Consider the following 13,258-nt stretch of genomic DNA (forward strand, 5'->3'; position numbering starts at 1 on the left):
AAGGGAAACTTTACAAGATGGTACCGAGACCTGCTAAGATGCATGATTTGAAGACAGAGGCACTGACAAAAAGACAGGAGGCAGAGCTGGCAGCTATATAATTGAAGACGATTACATTTTTGCTGGGCATGATCAGACGGAACAGTATTAGAAATGAGTACATCAGAGGGACAGCTCAGGTCAAGCAGTTCGGAGATGAAGTTAGAGAGACAAGGCTGATATGGTTTGGGCATGTGCAGAGAGGTATAGTGGATATACGGGACAAAGGATGTTAAACATGGAGCTGCCGGTGAAGAAGGACATGCATGTCCCTACTGATAACCCTCTGCATGTAGGGAGAAAGTAAGATGGAGGCAGATGATCTGCTGTGGTGATCACCAACAGAAAAGGAGGCAGTGTTATGTCTTTTAATTTTATACTTATAGTGGCTATAATCACACATTATGAAACAGTAGTATTACATTAAGTTAAATTTAATCTGTCATAGAGTACCGCAAGCAATAAATATTGTTTTGTAGCTTTTTACTTATCTTATAAGTCTTATTTACTTATAAGTGTGTTCCTTTAGATGTATGAATCTGATGGCTCCATCATGGTGTACTGGCATGCACTGGATACTCCAGAAACACCTACAGGTAAATATGCAACATTTAGTTGTAACTATCCTACTACACATGTAGGGACTCACTAATAGAAGAACTTTTTTTACTCATTAGTGTGAAACCATAGTGTGCAGTGTGTTGCGATATAATGAGTTACAGTGAATCGCTTAATTGTTCCTGAAGAGGATTTAGATCAATTGATCCATCCCCATAACATCAACACCCGTGGGATGTCTTCATTATTTAGTGTTTTTTTTTTTAAAGATTTACACCAGTATTATGACATCACTATGGCAATAAAGACGTTTTCAGATTTTCTTATGCTTGCTGATAAATACTGTTATCTGTGACTGATGTATTCAGCTTCATAAATTTCATACTCATTACATATTTGCATGTGAGACAGAAAATTATTAACCCTGAGTTCTTTATTAGATTTGGTGCATTCACAGACCTAATTTCTGTCCCAGCACAGGCAGTGTTTGCCCGAGGGATAGCAGCAGTGTACGAGAATTATATATGTGTGGGTAAGTGCTGGGTGGAATTTTTGTCTTTTCAGTTTTTGTGTAGTCAAAAGAGCACAGGTCTACAGTCTACTTGTCTCTTTCTCATTCTATAGGAGTTTCATCTGGTGCAATTTTAGTATTTGATGTGCCCAGTAAAGGAAGTAATATTACCTTGTCTGAAGTCCTGGAGGAGCACAAAGAATCCATCACTGACATGGCCTCAGAGTGCTCTGGCAGCCAGGTAAGGCACATATGTGTGTTTTGCAATCTGTCACAGTCTTTGTTTGTACATGACAGTGTACGCCTCTTGCATGAGTCATAGATTAAATGAATAAATACCTTATGTAATAATTATAACAACTATGATTGTTCTATGAATTACAATATCCTTTTCTCTGTTCCTTTAGGAGTGCATAGCTAATCTTGTCACTGCAGATGATGGGGGAAATCTATGTGTGTGGAAGTCTGGGGAGGAGTTTCAGCTGCTCAACAAAATCCCTGGTTTTGAGTAAGTTCACTGAAGCTTTTTTCTACAGTGTTGTCTTGAGCCACACCTTTCGTCATATTGCTTTTAAGGACCCATTGGTCTTGAACAGTAGTTCTCTGGGTTTTCTGAAGTTATTTAAAAAGTTTTTGTTTGGACACTAGTTGCTTTTTCAGTCATTTTCAGTTCAGTCCTTGTACCCGACCATTTTCAGAAGGATGTTTTTTGTTTGCTAAGCCACTGAACACTGACCCATTAATTATTCAAGCATGACATTCTACCTAACCATTGTTGTGTTTAATAATAGACAACTGAGCTTAGAAGAAATTTTTAAATGGTATCTTTAGCCTCTGTTACTAGGAGCCTGTTGCAAAAAATATGTAGTGTGTTCTCATTTCTTAATTGATTTAATGAAAAATGCTTAAGATAGCACAGTTTGACAGAAATAAAATAATATTTTTCAATAAGATGCTTCTCAAAGAGCTGTTGCCAGAAAACCTAGGATATCTTGGCATGGTGTGCAGTGGATCCTTAAAAACTTTGAGGATACAGAACAAGTGGAAGAGAAAATAAGAAGTGGCACAAAAATCAATTTTACAACAGATTAATGCTATATTAAAGTCATATCATTAAGAAATAGGGGGGGGGGAAATCCAGCAAAGACTTGATTCAGGACTTGAAAAATGCTGTCTGTTCTGACCGAAGGTATTTTTTACACTGACTTATTTATGTGTTTTATTTCCTGACATTCTCTAATCTAATATAAAATATAGTTTCTGTTGGTTCCCTGATGGCATTGGTCCTCAATGTTTTCAGTATGAGCTGCTCATCTGTCAAGTTGTGGAAGGGCACAGCGGTGGCAGGTTACGGCACAGGCCAGATTCGACTCTACGAGGCAGTTACGGGAATTTTGCATGCTGAGATCAACGCTCATGCTCGCTGGATATACTCAGTAGACATTGCTCCTTTTTCTGGATTGGTGAGTTGTATCAAAAAGATGTATAATAATGCCTTTTTTATTTAGCTTTTTCACAGCTGAAAGTAACAGATTCATCTTTGTCAGTTTGACAATAATTAGTGAAAATTTGAAGTATATTTACATTTAAACATATTTTTAGTAGTAATATTAATAGTTTACCTCAAATCACCTGAAAGATGACCATCTCCTTCTCTACGCTAGCTTTTATCTGCTGCTGAGGACTCTCTTGTCAGAGTATGGCACATGACTATCACCCCAGAGACCAACAGTGTGGAGGTAAGTGGTCCCAAGACAGACTACAAAGCATATTTCCTGAATACATTTAAAAAAGAGGGACAGTTCATTGCAGTCTCCCCCAGTCATCCTACACACCTGGATGACTGACACAAGATGACTTATGTCTTACTCTCAAACAGAACCTGACTGTGTGTTTTTCTCATTTCCTCTTAGGTTGCGCATTTGCATAACGAGTGTGTGACAGATACACAAATCTGTGGCGCCAGGTTCTGTGATGGCGATGGCTATGCCTTTGCAGTGACAGGCTATGATCTGAGTGAGATTATCCGCTACATCCAGTCATAGGACTCTAACGTCATTATGGCTAAGTGTATTCATTGGTTTGTTTGGTATATGGAACAGTTTTTTGGAGGTATTTTGGTATTTGTTTGTACATCTGCAGGCCTGTATCCACAAAAAGCTGGTAAACTGTGTAAAATGTATTTTTTAAAATCATTTCAGTAAGTAGTAGTTATTTGAAAAATAGCACAAAGACACAATGTCAACTGTTGAAACTTTAAAAAATTATATATATTTTTTAGAAGCATATATGCTGATTTTAAATCTGGTGTAAGCAGAACATTTCAGAAATGTTGTAACAGGGCAAATAAACGATTGCAAAAGCTGTGTAAAGACGAAAGTCATATTTAAAATAAATTCCATACCCGGGACCTTCTCTGAGTTTCAACTAATTTAAGATTAACTGAGGTGAAACGTAAAGCTTATTTTGAGTCAAACCACTGCATCTGCCCAGCTAAGGAGGAAAAGAACCATCCTGTCTGTTATCAGCACAGAGTTCAAAAATCAGCATCTGTAATAGTGTCAGAGTGCTGTAGTGCACACAGCATTGCTCTTTACATTTTTTTCTTTGGGCTACTTTTTCACTTATTTTCAGTGCGATCCTTGTTGCTGACAATTTCCAGGGGAATGTTTTTTTTTGTTAAGCTGCTTAACACTGACCTGTAAATCATTCAAGCATGAAAAAGCCCTTAACTGGTGTTGTGTCAACAGAGAACTTAGCAAACAAGCTGTTTTAAATAGTATTTTTAGCCCTGTAGCATGGTGGAGTGGTGGTTAGCACTGTTGCCTCACAGCAAGGTTGAATTCCGCCATCTGCCTCGGGCCTTTTTGTATGGAGTTTGCTCTCTGTGTCAGTTTGGGTTCTCTGCAGGTGCTGTGGCTTCCTTCCACAATCCAAAGACATGCGTCCAAATATTGACTTTCAAGCTCTTTAGAACTGTACAGACTTTGTGTTTGTCTTACATACTGTATTTGTACTTATATTTGTAGATGTTTCAGTGCATCATTTAACCTATTTCCTATTTTCTCAGCATAATATAAATAAATAATGAATAGTTAATTACATACAATGCAGTAAAGTAAGTGCTGAATTGTTGAAGAGTTCCCCTGTTGTGCAAGAGAAGGAAAATAATTTGCTTGAATACTGTGGAAAGAAAAAGGGATTCGTAACAGTGGTAAACGCCTCTCCCAGTGTTTTATAATTAGCTTTGGGTTTTTGTTTTTCAATTCAGTGTTTCGTTTAAATCATTAGTAATACAATTCATATTTTAAGTATTTAACAAATCTTTAGAACTTTTAGAAAGGTTTGGTACAATGGTTTTAAAATAGTTGTACAGGAAACTATTGTGAATGTGTTTGAAGAAGAAATTTATGTGACTGTATCTTTAAAACATTATTCTTTTCAGGCATAATGTGTAAAATAACTACACCAGTAAACACTTTATAAGGAAAGCCGTGCTTGACTTTTTATTTTGTAATTCCAAAATGCAACAGGAGATGGGGTTGTGGGCTAATATTTTTAGCAAGAGGCTGCAGGACATGTAGTTAACTAGAGAGCAGTATGGAGTTGGGTTATTTTATTTTAGTTTCTTCTGGGTTATTGACAGTCAGACTCTTCCAAAAAGGCCAAATTATGGTTGGATACTGTGTGCAGACTGCTGGACACGGGCATTTTATATTGCTAAGTATACACGCACATATTACAGATGGAGGTCAACCTTTTTATTAAAGTGGCTAATTGCTGAGATGGGTTCATTCCTATCCCATGTCTAGTCTAACATCTGTCAGATTTCTCATGTCTAGTCTAACATCTGTCAGATTTCAGAATTTTAGTTGGTCAAAGTTTTTTTTACAGTCTATTTTGCTATCAGTTTAGATGACATATGCAACGCATTTATTGCCTTTTTAATTATTATTATTATTTTTCCTCCACCAGTGCGGGACCTGAAGCTGAAGCTGTGGTAGTTTTCAGTCTAGCTGTTTGTTTGTCAGTTGGCAATATTGTGAAAAAAGCACCAGGGCAAAGTTCATGGAACCTGGAAAGCTGCAAGTTACCTGGTTAAAACCAGTTGTCCTTGTTAGAGGAGTTAACACACGTTTATATTGGATAAAAGAACGTCTCAGTGTAGTTTACTGTTTGCACGAACTTTAATGAAAACACATACAATCTGCTTCTTTATTTTACCCAATGCTGTAGATTTGCTTTGCAAATAATGCAAGAGAATCATTACAAAGTACAACAGAGATAACGTTTTCTAGGATTTCCTTTTTTATTGAAATGACCTTAACTGAAAACTAAACTTGCCATTGTCTTGTCCTATACGACTCATTTTATGACAGGTCATATGAGCCTCTTTGTTTTTTGTTTTTTTATTAAGTTCATGTCGGGCAAACAGGTATCATAATTCCACCTTATCATGACAAGATAAGAAGAATCAGGTCAGCGAGGAATCGTGTGCTATTTGTCAGGCTAGAGCTAAGCATGTATTAAATCCCAGGGTTCTAGTCTTTTCTGGTTTGCAGTCAACACCGGTCACGTAACATCAGCTGACAGGACTGTTTTGAACTCACACACGGCAACTTATGTAACTTAAATTTGGTTGGTGCCAACTTACAGCCATGTCAGTGATCTGGTTGCATCAAAATGTGAATCATATACGTGTGCGACAGTGTCATAAACACGCAGTCTTTATGGGATCAATAACTTTGGCTGTGTAATATTGTGTCATGCTCCCCAGCTGCCTGGAGTGAAGTGGATAACTAAACTGGCAGGAGAGGGATGGTGACGGACTAAACTGTCAATATGAGGTCCCAAATGACATAGATACTGAGATTACATAACTAACTGGAACAGAACACACAGAGAGATGCCAAGGTTGGTCAAAAGTGACACATGAAAGAAGCAACGAATTAACAGAAAACAAAAAGAACTGAAGGCCTGTAGGTAGAAAATGAGAATAAGACGTGAAACACGTGAAGACAAACAGCTGCAGTGATATATTCCTTGTTAACTGAGCCAATAGTGCTGCTCGGTTCTCCAGCCCTGTACACAGCCGCAGGGCCACTCATGCTGTGTACTGCCACAATACTTGTCAATAGTTGGCTTTTAGGTGTAACACACAGCTGAGCACACAATGTCGGGGAGATAAGACCTAAGCATGAACTATTCTATGATATAAATGTGGATGTATGTTAGTGCATGTGTGCCACGTAATAACACTATTGAAGCAATGTTCTCCTCATATTCCCTGGTAGACTGTCTGAAATCTTTTATTAATGAGAGTGACAAGACAAAAATAGATTTAACCAGACCCTCAATGAAAGGCCCTGATGTGTCACTTCAATAAAGTCACAGAGGAAACGCTGATGACAACACGAGTATAACTTTTCCCCTCTGAAAAGTAATCGTGGAACAATCACAGTACCGGCCTTTTGTCTAGTTATCTCAGCATTTAAGGCACGTTTGAGTTTCTATTTCTACAACTGAAAAAGCAAATAACCAACAAAACAAGTTCGTTTGGTGCTCTGCCCAAACTGCTGATGGGTTTCGACCGAGCCCGGATGGTATAAAAACCATGCTGCAATACAAGTTCATCCATCAAGGCCGGTTGAGGCATTATGAATTAGCAGGTGTGGTAAATACCACACCATGTATAACAACATCAGTATCTTTGAATCTGTTTGCTTTTTCTTCTTCATTATTGTTGTGGAGAAAAGCTATTTATTCCTTACCAATCCAACCTTGTGGCAGCTGCCTAGGACTGTGTCCCTAAGCCTGCTGGGATAGAGGCTCACCAGGGGGGATGAAGAGCCTAAAGCGCCTCCAGCTTGCTGCCACAGACAGACCAGCTCTCTGACGAAGCAATCAGAAAACCAGCTCCTAAAGACAGGCTGCATAAATAGATCTTCCATTTTAAACACACTGAAATATGAAGGAGGGGCACACCACAAACTGACGGAGCTGAAAAGAACTGCCATTGCTGACTGATGGACGTGCAGATAGATTGTGGCCTTAAGGCAGACAAGCAAAGACCAGCAGAACTAGTTCAAGATATATATGTAACTGATTAACAAATGCTAGTTTTTGCACAGTTTTTAAGTTGTATCTCCATAGATGTCTTCAGGATGGTTAGGTTCTTATCCAGGGAATTGAATCAGTTTTCAAAGCCATAGTTATAAAGACCTATGTTCAGCTAGAAGAAGACCAAGGAGACACATACCAGATGACCCCTATAAAGTCTTGATCTTAACATTCAGCCAGTGTGGGCAGTGACATTGAGACAAGCCTAAATCCACAAAAGAATTCATCCAAACTGGTGTTTTGGGATAGTGATTGTGGTATGGTGGACCTATATGGCTCTAATAAGAACAACCCATTGTTAAACTGATCATGTAGTTTATATCCCAACTTATAGCTAGGTGTCAAAGTACTCTCTGCGAAAAAGCACCAAAAGCAGACACTGAACGATAGCAATATTCCAAATGATGCTTGTTTATTCTGTATGAGATATTTTTCCATTTAAACATTCAAAAATGGATTGAAGACAGTTGGGGGGAGCACACATCATCACCTTTCAAATTGATATGGAAAGCTGTTAGCAAACAGCTCCTTATTACCAGCAGTTATGGGACAATATTAATATTAATTTAAAGTCTTGTTTCCGTCTTTCTTTTTCCATGCAAGGCAACAGTACAAGACGTTGCTAGCTGCTACATCAGTTTTTTCTTTTTGCTTAAACAAACTGTGTGCAGTCACTAAACACACCACTCTGGTCAAAATGAGCCGTAAAGTGCAGATGCTATTCAGGTGTAAATACTCTGTAGCTTTTATGACTATGAGCCATTCATCTCCACACTCAGACTCACAAACATAATTCATGCAGGTGTATGTACTGATAAATGTATTAAGCATCATCTAAAACAGTCAATCCACTCCAGAACTGCAAAGTGATAAAAAAAAATACTTACACTCTGAACTGTAAATTGCTGAAATAAGCTTTATTGCAGTCATCTTTTCATATTTGGAGCAATTATAGTTGTATATATTAAGTAATTTATTTCAAATGGACTTTACGTGCTTGATGTGTTCAAATTATTTGCCTAAACAGTTTGGTTTGCAGAAAAAAATTCAAGTGCTTCAAAACAGGTGAAACAGGCTGAGTAGTAGAAAGGTAGTAGAAAGTAGGGTGTGTAAACTGTAGTAGATGATTATGATCATTGGAATGCAGACGGACTGGAGACTCCATCCAGCCTTCAAACAAAAATATACCACTGACACAAATGGGTGGATATAAATTGCAGTAGGATAGATCTGTTCTATTGCAACAAACTAGATTATAGTTAAGCCGGGATAACCCATTCACCTCTGTAGCCACAGCTTCCGTGCATCACAAGACTGAGACTGAAAGCTACACCCACACATGTCCAAACCAAGGCAAGCCACCTTTCCTGTCTGTGTGGGCCTCTAATTTGGGGAAAATGACTAAACATCCAGTAAAAACTGACTCACTATATCCCAAATGTTCTCTAAAAATCACGAGAAGTTGAGGTTTCATGCGTAAAATAAAGACACGGGTACATTAAACTTTGTCATTTTTTTTTTGTCATTATTTTTGATTGTAGGCTTCCAAAAGGTTTTGGTATGTTAATAATATTCTTTGATCCAGTTTCTTTGAACTTAAACACATATATGATAAAATCCAAGTGAAATTATTTACTTATGTTCTTATCTTTCATAATTTAAATTAAGAGTCATAGAACATTTTAACATTTTAAAGAAACTTCTTATACATCTTTCAGTTATGTGGTAAAGATAATTACTACTCTTTTGCCACCCACAAGTGACTGTGTCGCATTCTAACTGTTTAGTTAATCATTAAACACTAAAATAAACTTTTAATTCTTTTCTATGATGCAACTCGGTACTGGCCCTGCCTTTCCACAACTTGCAAACTTGCCTGAATGATCTTCCCTCATTTCACTATTTAGCTTATTGAAAAATAGAAATTGAACACATAGTCATGCAGACGCTGACCATTTAAGTATAGTCCATTATATAATCACTATTAGTAGGACGGTCCTGACCTCAACACACAGACACTTTCTCTTTCAAACACGCACACACAAACACACCACTTGCATATCCCCAGTAACGTCAGTTTGATTGCATGGGTAGGCAATGGGACTTAAAAGCATTAGATTAAAGTAAAATAAACATGATCAGACCCTGCCATCTGCACTGGGATGGCATGGTTGCCTAGCAGTAGGCATTGTTTGGCTTGTCTGACGCTGATGTGCTGACGCTGGTGTGTGAGTGTGCGTGTGTTTATGTGTATGTGTCCATATGTGCAGATGGCACCTTTCAAATGATGATGACTTTATTTTCCAAACAGTGTTTCAAATAAAATCAGTCTTGTCTCAAATTCGGCACGCGACCTTTGAGCATACTTTAAATGTGCTTAATACAAGGTTTCATTATGGCAAATAGTTTGTTCTAAGAATAGCGACAGCTGGTGACAGCTGAATATTTTTTTCGTTTTCTTACCTCTTTTAAATCACACAGTTCAAAACAGATTTTATCATAAAGATAACTCATTTGACTGTGAGACTAAACTACGATGGTACTGCGATATGCCACACCTTCAAAGCTGGTGTGTTTTAGACCTTTGCTTTATGAAATAGATCAAAATTTGGTCATTTGTAATCCCTAAACACCTCTCACCCTCCTCTCATTACCAGCGTGTGGGTGAGAGAGTTATTGAGTCTCAAAATAGAGTCGCAGCAATAATAACAGCGATATCCTGGCAACCCTTATCGTTGTGCTCTGTCAGTGAGACTGCTAATAGGGTTAATATGAGAGAGATAAATGGACATCTTCAGGGCACAAACTAAATTCAAAACACATCAACATTTCCATCAGCTGTCATCATACGTTTGTTCATTATCTCTCTGGATCTATAATAGCCATGTGTACATTTTATTTGCATTGCTCGTGTTGCAGGGACACAAATTTGGTTACACAGTCACATTTTTTTGTTGTTGGGTTTAGGTTAGGTTTAGGGTGAAGGAAGTAAGGGTTACATATACATAAGGAAATGAAAATCAGAATCAGAATACTTTATTAATCCCGAAGGAAATTAGGGTTACAGCAGGCAGCACGCTAATGGCGCATGCGCACTTACAAAGGAACCTTCTGACCAACTTTACACAAACATCACATTGGGGAGACATGTCAGTAAGGTAGGCTGATAGGAAAAAAAAAACAACGAAAATACATAACATGAGGTAAGAGGAGGAGAGAAAAAACTCCACTCAGACTGAGCTCCTAGTGGGAGAGGGATGGTGACGGACTAAACTGTCAACATGAGGTCAGTACCACTTCATATAACATGAAGTGGTACTGACACGAAACTGTTGGGTGGTGTGTGCATACTTGGAAACTAAGGCCCAAAAGTGAAAATGCACCATCCATTGGTTATGTAGTATGCTAACTGAAAACCTAACGTTAAACTAAATCAAATCAGTTCACCAAAGGGTTCAAAAAGGAGCATTATAGCAGGCCCTTCCTCTCAGCAGTTGTTAGACTTTATAACCATGTATAATGTGTAATTAATTCATGTGTAAACTAAAAAGATTTAAATAGTAAAATTCAGATGTTGCTCTTGTGTAGTGCCAATGCTACCTCGCATAGTGTAGTCTCGTAGGCTCTCCTATTTCACAGCCCAAACCGGTCAAGGATCTTCTGTTCCGCTCTTGTGTGAATTTTCTGTCTATGCAAGTGTCAAATATATTTGGGCAGTTCTTTCCTGACAAGTTAAACAAAGCTCAGTCTATCTAGGGTGAGAACATTTAGCGAAACCAATATTGCAACTTTAAAAAATTCTTTAGACACTGTATTAGCTTCTTCCCCATGGTAAGCTACTTTCTACATCAGGGTTATAGTAAAATTTCCAGCAATTTGCTGCCATTGGGGTCATCTTTACTGTTGCATACTGTTGGACTATCTAGACCATTTTCTTTCTTTTTGTCTTGGGTGTGTTGGCTATATGACGTACTGACCATATTTATCAAACATTCCCTTCCTGTTCTGTATGTCAATATAAATGCTGCGGAGCAACAGCTGCATACACATTAAAATCTTACTAGATACAATATAGTGCATATCCACATCTTCAAAACCTTAAACAGCTTGTGTCAGGTTGATTTAAATTCTAACTGTCTGGTTTTATGTCAGCGTAATATCAGCCTTGCTTTTGGTTAACTCACTAGAAACTTGAGCCTCTGTGACTCTAATGTAAAAGACTACTCACTTAAGTAAGTCCCACAATATCATATATCAATCTGCTCACAGTATGTGGGGGAGAGCGAGTCTGAGAAACAGATGAATCTTTGGTTTAGAGAGAAATGCTGAGTTCTTGTGCTCTGCTTTACCTGCAGCAATGGCTAAGAAAAAGAAGAAGAAATATCATTAAAAAAAACAGCTGTCATTGTTTATATATGAATTGACCCAGTGGCAGCTTTCAAAAAGTCTGAAAGCTGCAACTAGTTTCATAGATATTCTCTGCAGACTGAAAAAGAGCACTTACAGCAGAGGATACAACTTCCCAGTAACTCCTGTCTTCAGTGATAACCCAGTACCTGTCCCTACTACCAAGCCGGCCTTTTTCCTTCTGGCCAGTACGCAGTAAATGATATGTGATTAAACACAAAGTGGCAAATGAAGCGGAAGTACAAACACTACAATCTGCTCATTTCTCCTGAGAAAACAGTTGTCCCTCAGTGAAAAATGCAGTGACCCACACACCCTTTCATTAAGGTGGTCACCTTCACAGCGCATGCTAAAGAGGAAACAAGAGAGAGGACTGCCATGACACCATACTTTCCTGTAGTCATACTATTAATTTAGAGCCATAAGGATAAAAATCACCCAGGTTTTAAAACTTGGTTACTATAACGCCCTCTGGTAGAATCTCAAACCTCCAGTTCCCCGTTGAGCGTCATAAGTAAAAAAATAGATGGAGAGGGATATAGTTATTATTTTTTTAAGAAAGAGGTGAGAAAACAAAGACAGGAAGATAAAGATAAAGAATAAGAAATTGCGGTTTGTCTGTAAAATGCAGCCAATGAATATTAGGGCAGAGGTAGCTGTGCTCATCCCTGTTTCCATGGTGACCTGAATGTGCTGTCGGTGCAGTGACGCCAGTCTGGAGCATTGTGTTGCATGAGCCACACGTGCCAATGCCCAGCTGACAGCAGCGAGCATACGCCTGTATCTATTCATAGCACCCAAGTGATGCTCTGAAGGGACACGGGCAGCCTGGAGTTCTGGCCAAAGAGGCCAGGTGTCCAAACCTGGATGAGTACGGACCCAGACCGAATGCTACCCTTCATCCTTGATGGAGGTGCTTGGAGAGAACGTGGGAAGAACACATAGCAGGAGTTCTGTCATTGCCTCTTTGATCTTTGTCCTCACCAACAAATTGACCCCTGACCCCTTTTTTTGAGGTTTCTAAACAGATGACACAGGTACAGCATGCATATGCGCATGTCCAAAAACACAAAATCAAAAAGAGGAAAAGCAAAATATTTACAAACTCGATGGGGTAATGAGCATTTGTTTGAGGTACACTTATTCAGTTTTCAAAGTCACCTTTATTTTCTCTTAAACTGACTGTTCACATACTGGTAATATACAAACACACTGTGATTACCCACCATATAACAACTTGGTGAAAAAAAACAAACAAACCCTCATCCCTGAAAAATGCGCAACAAGTCCAGTTGTGAATTTCCCTCACTGCCAAATATTCCACAGTCAACGGTTAGTGGTATTATAACAAAGTGGAACCGATTGGGAACAAAAGTAACTCAGCCATGAAAGGGTAGGCCACATAAAATCAAAAGCAAGGTCACTGGATGCTGAGGTGCATAGTGCAGAGTTCGCCAACTTTCTGCAGAGTCAGTTGCTACAGATGTCCAAACTTCATGTGGCTGAAAAGTTTAATTATATATATTTTTGTAAATGTAAATATTGAAAATATGCTCCAAACTTGCTCTGCAACTCTGCATCCCCTCCACTGATGTTAAAGCAGACCGCTGCTGTCCATGTAAA

General features: G+C 38.5%; 1 protein-coding gene across 1 annotated transcript in view; it reads left to right on the top strand.

Annotated features, from left to right (window-relative positions):
- The window catches only part of wdr54 (WD repeat domain 54), a 7,808-nt gene extending 3,215 nt beyond the window's left edge, over window positions 1–4,593 (top strand). Inside the window, exons 4-10 of the mRNA XM_080894264.1 lie at window positions 569–635; window positions 1,073–1,129; window positions 1,222–1,349; window positions 1,516–1,616; window positions 2,409–2,571; window positions 2,773–2,847; window positions 3,022–4,593. Of these exons, the coding sequence (XP_080750390.1) occupies window positions 569–635; window positions 1,073–1,129; window positions 1,222–1,349; window positions 1,516–1,616; window positions 2,409–2,571; window positions 2,773–2,847; window positions 3,022–3,153 (723 nt within the window). The 3' untranslated portion in view covers window positions 3,154–4,593. The remainder of the gene's footprint in view (window positions 1–568; window positions 636–1,072; window positions 1,130–1,221; window positions 1,350–1,515; window positions 1,617–2,408; window positions 2,572–2,772; window positions 2,848–3,021) is intronic.
- Window positions 4,594–13,258: the final 8,665 nt, after the last annotated feature.

Source organism: Rhamphochromis sp. 'chilingali' (genome assembly GCF_963969265.1).
Source record: "Rhamphochromis sp. 'chilingali' genome assembly, chromosome: 10".
NCBI lineage: Eukaryota > Metazoa > Chordata > Actinopteri > Cichliformes > Cichlidae > Rhamphochromis > Rhamphochromis sp. 'chilingali'.